The sequence below is a fragment of the Lemur catta genome, chromosome 6, assembly GCF_020740605.2.
Source record: "Lemur catta isolate mLemCat1 chromosome 6, mLemCat1.pri, whole genome shotgun sequence".
Lineage (NCBI taxonomy): Eukaryota > Metazoa > Chordata > Mammalia > Primates > Lemuridae > Lemur > Lemur catta.
The window spans coordinates 93508043-93523053 of record NC_059133.1 but is presented as its reverse complement, the minus strand read 5'-3'; the positions used below and the strand labels follow the sequence as shown (position 1 = coordinate 93523053).

General features: G+C 55.2%; 1 protein-coding gene across 1 annotated transcript; it reads right to left on the bottom strand.

The window, feature by feature from the left end:
• Positions 1-87: 87 nt before the first annotated feature.
• Positions 88-11875, bottom strand: TNFRSF1A (TNF receptor superfamily member 1A). Its single transcript, XM_045554542.1, has 10 exons — positions 11545-11875; positions 4611-4764; positions 4270-4398; positions 3900-4061; positions 3636-3714; positions 2060-2133; positions 1840-1953; positions 1484-1512; positions 1060-1321; positions 88-953 (listed from the first exon to the last, which is right to left on the bottom strand). Exons 1-10 carry the CDS (start codon positions 11581-11583, stop codon positions 646-648), a joined length of 1350 nt encoding a protein of 449 aa, XP_045410498.1. The 5' UTR covers positions 11584-11875; the 3' UTR covers positions 88-645.
• Positions 11876-15011: the final 3136 nt, after the last annotated feature.

Sequence of the window (15011 nt, the reverse complement as noted above, 5' to 3'; positions counted from 1 at the left end):
GGGCTACCTGCCCTAGCTCAGTGCTCTTCCCATGCCACTCCTCAGAATCTCGCCTCTGCCCCAGCCTCCCACCGACAGACCACTCCCTCCAGGGACAGAGCTTTAATTCCAGAGTTTTAGTGTATTTACAAAAGTCCACAGCTCCAGCCGGGGCCCCATTGGTCCGTGCTTGCCCCTGCCCTGGGACAGTTCAGCCTGTTCTGTGCTTGTCCCGGCAAGGGCCAAAGGGGTGCCAAGTTTCTATTAGTGTAACGTAATTGATTTAAAAAAAAAAAAGATTGCTTATCTACTGTGAAAAAGGTTCAGGGACTAACCAGGGTCCCCCCCAGCAGCCTTGCTGGGCCCTCACACCCAAGACGGGTCTGAGGCATAGCGTCCCCTGTTCCCGAAGCCACCGGCTCGGGCGGCTGGCACGCTCCGCCTCTCCGCACACACGGCCCGCAGCGCACCTCCCTCCCGCGCACCCGCTGACTCCTGGCGGTGCTCGGGCAGCTGAAAAAAGCTATGTACACCGCGGGGCTGACGCCAAGTAAGCGGCTGCCGGCTCACGCCTGCCCCTCCGAGACGCTTCCTCTCCAGGAAAAAACAGGGGTCCCGAGGACATCCGGCGGGACCGTCCTTCCGGCCGCCCCCGGGGGCGTGCCCTCATCGGGGCAGGCGGGGCGCGGGCGACAGGGAGGCGGGGCCGCACAGCGCCTCCTCGATGTCCTCCAGGCAGCCGCGCAGGTCCATGTCGCGGAGCACGCCGCCCAGCAGCTCCAGCGTGGCCTCGCGCCGCGGCGTGCGCCGCCGCCAGGCCGCCAGCATGCTGTAGTGCGCCTCGCGCAGGCAGCGCCCGTGCTGCATCTCCAGCCGCTCGATCTCGTGCTCGCTCAGCCCCAGGCGCCGCACGAACTCCTTCCAGCGCGACGGGGGCACGCCGTCCACCACGGCATACAGCGTCGCGGGGTCGGCTGCGAAGGACGCGGGTCGGTGAGCCGCGGGCGGCGGCCGCACCCCGACCCCGCACCCCGCACCCTCCGCCCGCGCCCCCGGAGCGTCGGTGCCGGGGAAACTCACCGTCCGCGCGTGGCGCCTGCGCGCTGTCCTCCCGCTTCTGAAGTGGGGTCGGGATGGGGGTGGCGGGGAGGATGGGCTCAGCCCCCAAGTGGGGTGGGGCCATCTCTTTGGGGAGTGACGCAGCCGTGAAGTTGAAATAGTCACTGGGGGTGAAGGTGGAGCTGGAGGTGAAGGTGGAACAGGGGATGGCAGTGAAGCCCGGGGTGGGACTGAAGCCCGGGGCTGAGGCTAGGGGCTTAGTAGTAATTCCTTCAAGTTCCCCCTGAAAGAGAGAAGGCACAGCATTAGTAGGGGAAGCGGGGGTTGGGGTTAGAGGGAATTCGGGAAGCTGCGGAGATGAAGGGTGATTCCAAGCGACTTGGGTATTGCAAGATTATAAGGAAGAGGCAGGGGGACTTGGGACAGGTGCCTGGTTTCATCTTACCTCTTTTTCAGGTGTTGATTTCCCACAAACTGAGGGGGAGGGGGAAAAAAAGTAAGACATAGTAAATTTCACTTCCCTTCTCAGCCCTGGCACGGGGTACTGGGGCTGGCAATGGGGACTTGTGGTGACATGCCTCAGGGCCTATGTGGCCCCAGGGACAAGAGAACTACTGATACTGCATGACTTCTCACCAGCTGTCCAGGCCACCTCCTGCCCACAGGGTCCTCATCAGGGAACTAAGGGGACACTCCTCACCTCCCTCCACGGTATCCACTCCACCCACCCACCTCCTCCCACATCCCCACCTCCTCCCACATTCCCACCAGCACCTTTCCCCTCCCAAGGGCCCCACTCACTAATGCCATAGAGCTTGGGCTTCCACCTCGGGTAGCGGCACATTAAACCGATGAAGAGGAGGGATAAAAGGCAAAGCCCAAGGACGATCACCAGAGGCAACAGCACCGTGGTGCCTGGAGACCAAGCAGATGGCCCGTCAGAGGACAGGGGTGGGTGGGTGGAGGGGAGGGTGGTGAGGCAGGGTGTCGGCAGGCACAGGCACCCAGGCATTTTCCTCACCTGGGTCCTGAGGGCCCGTGACATTTTCAGTTAGGGGTAGGCACAACTTCGTGCACTCCAGGTTTTTCTTACAGCTAAAAGAAGAGATGGCATTGGTGAGCAGAGCCCCACCATTGGAGGAACACAGAAAAAAGCCACAGATTGTTGGACATCCTTTGCTTTACAAATGTTTTTACTGAAATTTAACCTATCTCAGGAACTGATGCAAAAGAAAATGAAACAGTTAATCACCGAAGCATTTAATTTTAGAATTGGAAAGACTTTTTAAAAGGCTGTATAGAAAAAAGTTAAATGCAGTCAAGGAAAAAATTCATTCTTTGGCTAGCAGTATGGCTCTAAGCAAGGCGTTTAACCTCTAAGCCTCAGTTTTCTCATGAGTACAACAAAGATCATTAAGTAAGATAATTATGCCTGACATAGTAAGTGTTCCATAAATGGTAGCTGTTATTGAATCATTTTATCATTGTCTACTGACGAGAATCCTGTGGCAAAGAGGTTAAAGAGCTTTTTCTCAAATGACACTGCTAGTTACAGTACCTGACTTTGGGGAGGGGTCAAACATGCATGTGAAAATGTTATTAATAAAAACATATCAATAGGGGCAGCCAGAGAGCGCTCTGGAACCAGCCCACCTTCCCGAGTTGGGAGCTGTCACTAGGCAGTGTGGGGGGATGAGAGCTTCATGCAGGGGCGGGGCGGGGCGGGGCAGCAGGAAGGACCGTGAGAAGGTGAGTTCTCAGCAGCAATCTGAAAGCAGGAGGGGCACTTCTCCCAAGTTCATGAAGAGAACCACATGGGATGGACGTAAAAGCACTTTCAAGAAGAAATGAAGCTTAGTGGAAAAAATAGAAAATAAATAGCTCTGTGTCAGACACTGTTATAGGTGTTTTTTGTGGTTCTCAAAACTTCACCAAATGACTGTCACTATCCTTACTTTAAAAGTAAGAATCATAAGGCTCAGAGATGTTGAGGAACTTGCCCAAGGGTCACACAGTGGCTAGGCTGGGCTTCAAACCCAGGTCAGTTCAACTCTAAGAGCCCTCAGAGTTTCTCTGCAAGTGAATGTGCACGAACAGCCTGTGCAGAGCCAGGAGTGAGGAGGCCTGGTCAAAGGGGCTGGGGAGGAAATAACCATATTGCATCCAACCTCAGATGCCGTCAGTAACAAAAGGCACCATTGTTTACATACCACATAGACACACACAAAGCTGCCAATTAAACCATGACAGATCATCAATTGTTGGAACATGCAGTCTCATTTCAGAGATGTGAGAGTGTGTGTCCTAGAATCAATGAACTATGTTAAACCGTATCGCCCAAGAATCTGAATATCTAAGTTAGAAGGACTGCAGGTCCTTGGGGTGTGATCTTTAGTCCCCTTAAGTCCCCTTAAGATTTGAGGAACAAGTTGAGGGGGAGGAGGAGAGACTGGTATCTTAATGATTGTCTCCCACTCAGACAGCCAGTAGGGGCCTGAGCACCCTGGGGTGTTTCCTTTGCCCTGCTCTTGGCCACAGCCACCCCATCCCACCCCTCGACCCCCACGCAGTGCCGAGGAGCTGGCAGAGATACTCACTTACTACAGGAGACACACTCGTCTCCTCTTGGGAAGAACCCTGCGTGGCAGGTGCACACGGTGTTCTGCCTCTCCTGGCCTGGGGGGAGAGAAGAGCAGCCTGGCTAAAGGAGGCGCCTGTGCATCCCAGGACTGAGGAAGGGGAGGTAGGGGGCAGGAGTGGGAAGGAAAGGGAGTGCTGCCTCATGGAGGAGGCGTGCAGAAAAGTGGAGACCTTCCTCCAGAGAGATGGGCCGACCCAGGGGTGAGGAGGGCCGTGCTCACAGGGGAGATGCACGGTGCCGTTGAGGCAGAGGCTGCAGTTGAGGCACTGGAAAAGGCTTTCACTCCTGGAATTCCCGTAAATCCTCCGGTACTGGTTTTCCCTGCAGCCACACACGGTGTCCCGGTCCACAGTGCAGGGAGAAAGCTCCACCTGGCCCATTTCTGGTGAGGAGAGGAGATGGGGTATGAGTCCTGCGTGCCCCTTCCCACATTCACTCCACTTACCTTTTCCCTGTGTGCCCTCCCGATCCTCCCGGCCCCCCGCGTGTGTCTCTGTAGCACACACAGCGTAGCACACTGCCCCACGTATGCACCGATTTGCACACACACCCCTTAAGACCCACCTGACCCTCCGACCACGCGCACTCACCTTTTCGGCACTTGGAGCAACTGAGGCAGTGTCTGAGGTGGTTCTCTGACGCGGTGAAGGAGCCGTCTTCACACTCCCTGCAGTCTGTGTCCAGCCCCGGGCCTGGACAGTCATCATGCAGGTAGGTTCCTGTGAATCAGGGAGCAGGGCTAGGCTCAGGTGAGAGCTCAGGGAAGGAGCCCCTCGCTGGGGAGAACCAACTCCCCGAGCCTCTAGGAGAGGAAGGAGGGAGAAAACCTCAGCCCAGGAGCGCGGCAAAGTTAGGAAACGACATCTGGAACAAGCAAAGGGAGCATCAGGGCCTGTAACCCAGGGTATCCGGGGTCTCTGCTTTCTCCTACCTTTGTGGCACTTGGTACAGCAAATGGAATTATTACGAGGGTGGCTATATTTTCCCTGGGGACACAGACTATCTCTCTTCTCCCGGTCCCCGAGGTGAGGGACCAGTCCAATGACCCCGGAGGGGTGGATTCCCACCAGCAGAGCCAGGAGCACCTGGGGAAGAATCAGATAGAGGAGACACCATCAGAGGCAGCAAAGCTAAAACTTCCCTAGCTCAAGTGCTTCCTCAGTGACACACTCTCCTCAGGCCACCCCTGCTCACTGAGTTCGGAGTTCTTCCTTGAAACTCAGACGGTTGGCACCAGGGCCTGGTGCTTGCTTCTCGTCTAGTTGTCCCAAGGCCCGGCTGCATTTTCCCCTGACTCTGAGTTCCCCTCGGCAGCTAACAGTGCTGGGTGTTCAAGGGATGCTTTTTCCATTGGGAACTGGCAGGTGACCTCGATGATGGCCCTTTCTTGCAACATACAGCCCTAAAGGTTGGGTTGGTGTTTCTCCACCCGAGTGCTGGCTTCCCAGTGTGTTCGCTTCGTGAGCATTCACAGCGGAGAACAACTAGGGGGTCTGTGCACTCCCCTGGGTTATGTTCTACAACGAAAAACTTTTCTGAAAAACTCAGATTGAGGTTCCTGTGGGCACCATTCTGGCGAGCGGGAAGGAGCAAAAGGAAGAGTTTCTTTACACATTTGTATCAAACCTTACTGGGACCCTGCCCCCACACTCTGTGCCCCATCCCCTTCCACTGCAACATTCACATAGACGTCCCAGGTTGGCAAGGGCAAATGGGGAGGGGAGTAAAAGGGAGAGTTCAGAGGTCCCGGATGGGGTAGGTGGGTGACAAAGTTGAGATGGGGGCAGGAGAGAGTAAAAGCAGGCAGGTCACACGCAGCTAGAGCTGGCCAAGGCTGGTGACCTGGAGCAAATGACCTGCAGGTCAGAGCTGGGGTTGTGCCAGGGGGTCCTGAAGCTCTCTGCACCCCAGGGCATTCTGGAAGGCATGTCTTACAGCCTCGGGCCAAGCCCACAACAGCTAAATGGCTTACCCTGTTCTGGCTTCAGCACCGGGAAAGCAAAGCCAGGAGTCAGTATTTAGCTCCAACTCAGACTTTGCTCTTTGATCTCTGCCAGCTTCATTTCTGGTTTTCCCTGGGCCTTGATTTTTTTTTTCTCTGCTATAAGAGCCACTTTACATAAGGATAAGACGATGTCCTCAAAGTATGTTCAACACTGGGGAGCAACAGACTAATCAGATCACAGAAACCCCAGAGCAGGAAAGGAAGGCCAGGCGGCCCACAAGGACAGGTAGTCTGGTCTTGCCCTGAGTCACCCGCTGGGAGCTGCTGCAGCAGCAGCTGCGCAGGTACAGAAGCCCCAGCCTCAGCCACAAACAAGGGAAGCTGCACACAGAAAGGAGCAGCAGCCCCCGCGGGCAGGGCAGCGACCTTCCCCAGCCCACGCCAGCCAGCACTGCGCTACCTCCCCTGAGAACAGGACAGGGGCTTCCAGGGCAACAGGAAGGTTTGGGGTGATTATGGGAAGAACATCCCAATCCTGAAAGTGTGGTTCCTTTCCCTGAAGAAGAGCTTGGAGCACCTAAGGTCACTGGCACTTTGAATCCCCTCCAGGGAACTTGGAGCAAAGCCAACAGGTAGAGACAGAGTCAGGAAGAAATGGGGGGCTCCAGTCGTAGAACAGCCTTGGAGGGAGATTTTCAGGGGCCTCTGACTAGTGAGGGACAGCCTCCCTTGGGGGGGGTCGGAGAGGCTTTCTCAGGCCATGTGGTCCCCTCCCTCTCCAGCACTTTGGGGGTTAAGTCAGATCCGGGAAAGGGAAATCTTTTCCCAGCAGCTCCGCCCCAGTGACTCAGGCCAGAGGGAGGGAGATCTCAGGGAGGGAGCGGGAACTAGCAGCTTCCCCAGCTCCTCAAGGGTCATGAGTCAGCAGAAAGGCAGAAGGGCCCAGCCAGCAGTGGGACCCCATCTGATCCCTTCCTGCTGTGGGCCAGTCCCTGCCTCCATCCCCTCTCAGAGCCCCTTTCCATCCCCTCCCCGATAAAGGAGCCTGGCCATGGACATGGAGCCCTGTCCCACTAGGCCCACATATTTCATATTCCAGGAAATGCCTCCTCTCCCCGCTCCATCCCAAAGGGAAGTCTCCCTCGACCCTGGCTTCCGCCCACCAAGTCAGTACCCACCTCTCCCTGAGGGCCTCTCAGTTCCTCCGCCCCACAGCATCCTTCCTTTAGAACAGGCCTGCTGGCTCCTCCTCCCGTTCAGCAAGTCTCCTACTGCTAACCCCTTCCCTGGCTCTCCCTCTGGCCCCCAGCACTCCCCAGTTCCAGCAGGAAGCAAACCAAGGCCACCCTCCCACCCTGGGTTCACCGCATTCCCACAGCCTGGCTGGTCTGAGGGCCTCCCTGGGGTCCCCAGGCAATCTTAGGAAATAAGGCCAATTCTGAGTCTCCACAGCCCCCCTCCCCCCGGGCCCTCTGCAGCACAGGAAAAGCTCCAAAGCCCTGAACACCCACTTCCAGGAATGAGAGGGCAGGCAAGAGGGCTGTCCGCCGGGCCCAGAGCTGTTCCCCAGCCCTCTGCGACCCCCAGGAGCCAGGGCCCTCGGGCTCCCCCATCGGTGGGCACCCAGAGGGGAGGGCAGCATTGTGTAGCAGACCAGAAACAGCAGGTGAGCTCTGGAGCCCAGACCTCAGTCTGGAGCAGAGGAAGGGCAGGAAGCCAGGGGTGCCTGTGGAGAGACAGTTGAGGGGGTGGCCCAGCACCCCTCCAACTCCCTCACAACTTCCGCCAGGGGAGGCTTTAAAGTGTGACTTCCTGTGCTGGGGCTGCAGAGTGGGGTGGAGAAGCTGAGACGACCCTGTGGTCTAACCCTGACCCAGCCACCTCGCATGGACCCACTTAGCTGTTCCCTTCCCTGCATGAATGTGTTCACTAAGTTAAAATGTGTTTGCTCATTTAATGTCAAGATCTTGGGGGAGCTCAGGACAGCATCTACTTGAGGGCCCAGCTGAGCCCCCAGCCCCCTCCCAGGAGGCCCTCCACTGGTGACGTGCCTTCCCCCAGATCATTAGACGGCTAAGCCCTGGGTGAACTTGAATAACACGAATTGACCCTATCTACTCTTGGCTGTTATCATAATATGGTTATTTTGGGTGAGTAGGTATGATCTCCCCAAGTTGACCGTGAACCCTATGTGATAAGAGAGCAGAGTGTCTTGGTCTGACAGTGTCTCATCATTCCCTGGTCTCCTCTCAGCACCCAGAACCAGGCCTCCAGAACTGAAGGAGCAGATAAACAGGAATTGATGTAGCCGGGCGTTTTGAAAACCACAGAAGAGTGAAGGCAGCACAGCAAGTGAGCAAGGCAGAATGCAGCGTGAGGTCTCTGTGATACACACTTCAGGTGGCTATTGCCCGGGCCCTTGACACGTCCCAAACAGAATCGATCAATCTCCTCGCCCAGACAAATGTCACACCACCAACTTCTCAGCACCAACACCAAGACCTTTTTTCTTTAACTTTACTTCTTTTTTTTAATATTAAAAATCCACACCAAAGCGTATCTTTTTTCTTTGCTTTTGAGACGAGGTCTCGCTGTGTTGCCCAGGCTGATCTCAAACTCCTGGGCTCAAGCAATCTTTCCACCTCAGCCTCCCAAGTACTGGGACTACGGGCTCAATCCACAGAGCTCAGCTCAATGCCAAGACTTTTGCCACCCTCTCTCCTCGGAGCCAACCTGTCTGCCAGTTCATCTTGCTAGTCCTTCCCCTGTGATCTCTCAGTCCTCTCCACGTCCCTGGATTACCTCACACCTGCAATACTGCAAGTGCCTTCCAGGCTCCTTCCTGTTCCAATCCATTCTACGTACTTTCTTATCTGCATTCAGGCTTCGACTTGCACCCACAGGTGTGTGAATCTTCCTCTCCATCTCCAGGCCCTGACTTCAAACATCATTTCCATGGGTCGTGGAAATGACCTCAATGAGCACTTACAGAGATACCTCGTTTCTGTTGTGGACACAGTCCAGGCACAGAGCAGGCCCTCAGAGAATAGTTTCTGAGTGAATTAATGAATGAATTCCTCTACCTGGGACCATATTCAAGATTCTTTCTCCATCCCCTCCCCAACTCCCTCCAATTTTCCCATTCCCATTTCTTAGTGTTCCTCCAGCCAAGGTCTTTCCACTCCAGCCAAGGTGCTCTGCTTCCTGCCACCCCCACCGGTCAACACCAAATCCCATCTCCTCATTCTTTTCCTCTCCCGCAAACCTGTCTCTCGTCCCTTCTGCCTCCCTCCTTTCTAGCCTCCCTGCCAGGCTGTGACTTCAGATGTCAGTCCCAAATCCACTTTTCTATGAGGCTTTCCCTTCCTCATGCCATCTGACCTTGTTCCTTATTTCACTCATAAAACAGATAAGGGGCACAGTCTATGTGCCAGGTCCCCTACGGGTGCTGGGGATGCCAAGACAGATAACACACACCTTGTGCTCTCAAGAGTTCTCATTTAGGTCAAAGACAGTCATTTGTAGGCCCTAAGATCTGTAAGATCTATGCAGGGAGTGCTCTCATGGCTAAGGTCACCTGAAACAGCCTGAGGAAGTGCCTGGATTTGGTGGAGATGAGCGCTGGAATTAAGATCTGTTAGGCTCCAGGACACCACATCACAAGGCTTTTTCTTTTCTTCTTTTTTTCTTTCCTTGAGACAGAGTCTCACTCTGTTGCCCAGGCTAGAGTGCAGTGGCATCACTGTAGCTCACAGCAACCTCAAACTCCTGCGCTCAAGCAATCCTCCTGCCTCAGCCTCCTGAGTAGCTGCGACTAGTGGGGCACGCCGCCACACCCGGCTAATTTTCCTGTTTTGTAGAGATGGGGTCTCGCTATGTTGCTCAGGCTGGTCTTGAACTCCTGGCCTCAAGTAATCCTCCCGTCTCAGCCTCCCAAAGTGCTGGGATTACAGGCCTGAGCCACTGTGCCTGGCCCACAATGCATTTGTGGATATTCTCCTCCAGATTGTTCTGAAATCATTTTTTGCTGTATGCTGTCTTGGTTCCTAGACTGTATGTTCTTTGAAAGCAGCAAAATCCTGTTTGCTTTGTCACATTCTCTCCTGTATCATTCTTCCCTACTCCCCCCAACACCTCCCATTCCCCCAACACACACACCGTGTGCTCGGTATCACCCACTGGACGGTGAGAAATCGAAAATCTCCTGGACAGCCTTATCCAGGCGATGCATTCCCCTGTTCTCCCCTCCCCCAGCTCCAGGCCGGGCTCTGTCCCTTAGGAGTCATATCTCCACCTAGGCTGAAGCACCCCAGTCCCCAGGCACTTTCCTTTGCCTGTTCAGGCTACCTTTACCCTCTGCTTTCCAAACACAGGTAGTACCCAGTAATTACCACTATGACTACTGCTAACGGCAATATAAAGGCTAACCATTTACTGAGTGCTTTCTGTTTGCTGTCCCCTACTCCCCTATGGACTGTAAACTCTCTGAGCAGGGATCTTGCTCACTGCTGTAATCCCAGCACCTAACAGTGTCTAGCCCAGAGTAGGCATTTAATAAACTGAATGAATACTTAACATGTATCAACCTATTTAATCTTCAGAACTACAGACTACGATGTCCATTTTAGAGAGAAAGAAACAAAGGCATGGAGGGGTTATAGAACCTGCTCACATTCATGCAGCTATGACATGAGGGAGCCAAGGCCTGAATCCAGGTGATCTACTCCCAAAGACAGAACAGAGGTCCCACATGCCAGGGCAGCCGGGTGTTGGGGGCCTGGGGGAGGGGAGAGGGGTGGGGCTGGGGAGGCAGGAGGTGAGACAAGGAGAAGAGTGAGACCATGACAGACAGGCAGAGGTGCTGCCTGGGGACTGACAGGCCAGAGCAGAGAAGAGAGGAGGCACAAGGGGACTAGAGAGAAAGGGTTTGAGATGACTAGGGGAGAAAGGAGTGGTGGGAGGAGGAGGCAGGCGCAACCTTGAGCAGCCAACACGGGCAGGGAAAATCCACCCAACTAGGTGGGCTCAGGGCACCTGGACAGGATGATTTCAGGACATGGAGGAGGATCAAGGATACACTGAAACAGGGCTGAAGCCACAGAAAGGGACATTTTCCAGTGACGAAAACAACTCTACCAACTTCCCCATATTGAGTGGTAGAATAAGAAACTCAGGAATGGGGGGTGGGGGAGCTGGAGGACAGGCAGAGGGACACTGACCCGGTGGGGGTGGTGCCTGCCACCTAGCAAGGGTCAGCCTCACAGAAGCCACCTGCCTAGCGGCGGGGCCAGAGGTGAAAGCGGGAGAAGAAAGTCCCAGGCAGGAGGCCTGGGCCTGGCCAGGGTGCTGGGGACGCCCTCCACTTCGTTGCCCTGTCCTCATCCAGTTGCCCACTCCACTCCCAAATATCCCCACCACATAGCATCGCAAACCTACCCCACCAACCCACCCCTCTCCTGGACTCAGTTTCCCCACTTCGCTAGCCGTCCAACTCCCGCCCCTCCAGGGCTTGTCGGCCAGGTTCCACGGGCAGCCTCTCCTCCCTCCAGCACCCTCCGGGCCAGCCAGCTGAGCAGGGCACGGAATGCCGAATCAATCGTCTGGGCTTCCAGAGGACTGACCTTCCTTCTCCCACTGCTTTCCTTGCCCACCACATCTGCCCCATCCCGGCCCATCGCCGGCCCCCACATCACAGACACCCCGCAAACTTCCATGGCTGTCAGGGGCCAGGATTTCCTTTCACTCTCTCCCCTTCAAACTTCTCCCTTCCCGGCTGAGGCAGGTAAATGGGGAAGCCCAGGCTGGCCTGTAGGCCCCAGGCTCGCGCCAAGGCCAGGCCCAGCAGGGAGTCTCGGGCCCACCACACCAGGCGGCACCTCCTGGCCCATCAGCCCACTCTTCCCTCTGTCCCAGTACTCACCAGTGGCAGCAGGAGGTCAGGCACGGTGGGGAGGCCCATGTCCGGCCGCCTGTGGCCTCTCACTCCCCCATCTGGGCTCAGGGCAGTGGCGGCAGCAGGGGCAGCAGCGACGTCCTAGGAAGCTCAGGTCGGTCCAGGAGGTCCCAAGTGCCTTGGGTTGGGGGGTTGGGGGTTGAGATTCAGGGGTGGAGACCACAACCCAGTCCCAGTGATCTCAAACCCCAAAGGCCAGAACGGGAGCCTGAGTCCCGAGCACTCAGAGAGAATTAAGCAGAGGAGAGAGGAGGTGGGAGGGGAAGCGAGAGAGTGGCAGAGGCCGATGTTGCAACAGCAGCGGGACAGGAAGAGCCACAGGAGGAGGCCAGAAGAGGCGGGCAGGAGGAGGGGGCCAAGGTTCTTTAACTCTGTGTAGCCCAGTCAGAGGCACGGGACTCCCAGATCAGCTGCCTTGTGCCCCCAACCCACCAATCCAACCACATCCCACCAAGCACCAAGGTGCAGTAAGCCCCCTGCCTGCTCCCCCATCACTGGCCTTGCCCACAGGGAACAGCAACGGAAAGACCCAGAGTTTTGGAGTCAACTTTACTGGGTTGCAGTTCAGAATGCTCCACTTTTTAGCTAGGTGGTCTTGGGCACATAACCTAACCTCTCTGTTTTCTGATTTGCAAAGTGGAGATTATCTGTCTCAGGGGATTGCTGTAAGGATTTGTTGAGACAGGACAGATAAGTCTCTGACACAGCAATGCTCAGCGTTCCTCAGTCACCCTCCCCTTTACCCCAGAGTTCTACACTGGCCCCTAACCTTCCACTTCGTGGGAATTTACTTGTCCAACTCAAACCTCAGAGTAAGTGCTCAGCCTTTCTGCCCTGACTGGGGCCCTGGCCACAAACGCCGCCACCTGGTTCTCATCTAGTCTCTGCCTGGCTGGGTCCCCACCCGCTGATCCTGGCTCTGCTGCCAATCATGGGACATGGAGCAACATTGGTTAGTTCCTTATTTATTAAATGGAGGTAACAATGTCTGCCCACCTACCTGGGGAAAGTGGTGCCATGAGGATCAATGAGACCACATCCGTGAAAACGCTTTGTAAAGATATCTTCATCAGGTGTCACTGTAGGTTCCCATTGCCCTCTCCGCAGATACTCTGATACATCAATCAGAACTGACTTCAGAGACGGCCTACAAGCCCCTGGTTTTATAGATGGGAAAACTGAGACCCAGAGACACGTGCAAGCAGGATGCAGAGCCAGCAGAGAACCCCAGACTCCCGACTTCCGGTCCGAGGGCTCCCTGGGATATGAGAGATGTGCTGCCACCTTTCTCTCTGTCCCTTTGAGTCACACCTGACTCTGAGTACTTTATGCCATCCCCATTTGTGCAGGACATCTCCCAAGTGAATCCTGCAGCAAGAGTACAACATTCACTCATACCTTCTGGGTACAAGGACCTTCCGTATGCCCAGCCCAGCCGGAGGGCCTCCAGCAGCCGAGGCTGCTGGAAATGCAGGGAGATCAGAGAAGGCAGAGGTCCTAGGGCTTCTCCCTCGGAGCTGGCCTCCCAGCCCCACGTCCCTCCTCCCTGGCTCTTCCTGGCCTACCCCTGTCATGCTGTGAGTGCAGAGCATAGGTGACAATGGGGCTGTGGCGCCCCCCAGCACTGAGGGAGCTGACTTTACCCCATCTTCGAGCTTCTGGAGAACTGGGGGCTAAAGCTGGACCACAGAGCTCACCACCGGCGCACAGGGAGGCCCAGCTACAGCCGGGGTGGCCCCGAAGCAGGGCTCTTGAAGATGCAGGGTCTTAGAATAAAGTGCAAGTTTCCAACATGCAGAAGAGAGGACAGCCTCAGGCTCCTCATCTGAAAACTGGGACCTGTGCTGGTACCCCTCACAGAGCTGGTTTGATAACTAAGTGCATACAAAGTGTTCAGCAAGTGTTTGCCACATGCGAAGCATTCAACAAGTGGTAGCAATATTAATCACTGTATTAATAATTAATAACAACTTCAATGTCCTGTTTTTAATGTTACAAGGAACTTCTAATAATCTGTGCAAATTGCCAAGGCCATTACACATAGCCTGGCACAAAAGGAGAATTTTTTTCAGTACTTAGGATAAATGCTTATTTACTCAGTAAGTTTAAAGCTTTGAGACATGTAATATTAAATTGTTCAATAGAATTCTTTTTTAAAAAAAAAAAAGAAAACATGCTGAGAAATGGGTGAATGTAGGAACACGCAAAGCTAACTAGTTTGCAGGAGGAGGTGAGAATGCGACCATCGTCCCTCCAAGGGTAGAAAACTCCTGGTGAAAGAGGGGGGGAGAGAGAGAAAAAGAAGGGCAGACTAGGGGTGGCAGAAATGGCCGTTAGGGTTTGTTGGGCAAAAGGTGAAGCAAAGAGCTTCAGACAGTGGTGACCTCCCTCCCCCACCACGTCTCACACACACATACACACTCACACGCACGCGCACACACACAGACACGCACTTAACCCAAAAGGGCACTGGACTCCAGGTCCAGGTGACGTGGCCTCTAGCCCCGGCCCTGCCTTTCAGACTGCACGTGTCAGAGGGAGGCAAGGTGAGTCACAGGAGGAGCCTTGGGTTCAAGGCTGGCTCTGTCAGAATTGGGAACTTGGGCAAGTCACTTCACCTACTGAGCCTGATAAGGAAAATGAGGCAACTTAAACGCTGTTATCTATACCACCCAGATTCCAACTCCAAACCGCAGGGTCCAGGAGTAACCCACAGATAGGGGGTGGAGATCAGGAAACACCTGCAGGCAAGGAGAAAGGAGCATGGGGTGGGGCAGCCAACTGCAGTTGTCCACAAGAAATCTGGCCTTGTCCCGCAGGTCCTCCCACCCCAGCCAGGGGAGAGGGTGCCGGGGACCGGCCGGGAGAGGACGAGGCTGTGGCGGGGCAGCCAAGGGCAGGCTGCACCTGAGGGCTCTGTCAAAGGACACTTGCGACACCAGACACCGCTTTCCCCTCATCAGCTTCAGGCTAGGAAAGGGGAGTCAGCAGTGGTCACATCACTTCGTTCCTGGTCATGACCCTGTCCACCTCCCTGCTCCCGTCACCAGTTCCTTCTTCTCTTTCCTCTCTTTCCCCAAGAATTCCTTTCTCCTTCGGCACTTCAGGACAGGGAGACATAAGCAAGAGGAATAAGAGCAAGCCCACGGGGAAGACTCCCCAGAGACAATGAGAAAAGGTCACTTCTGGGATCCAGCTGGATTGGGGGGCAAATTAGGGATCAGAAAATTGGGGTTCCACTCAGACATCTTTCAGCCTCTCCCTGGACCTCAGTTCCTCCCTTACTAAAGCTGGGAGGATTCCCTCTGTTCCCCTCTCTGTGATGAAGTACAAATAGGACTACAGAAGGCTCCAAGTTTCCAGAAGAGACTGGCCTGAGTCTCCCCCTCCCCCACCGCTACGGGGCAGCTGATGGGGCTGGGCAGATGAGGGTC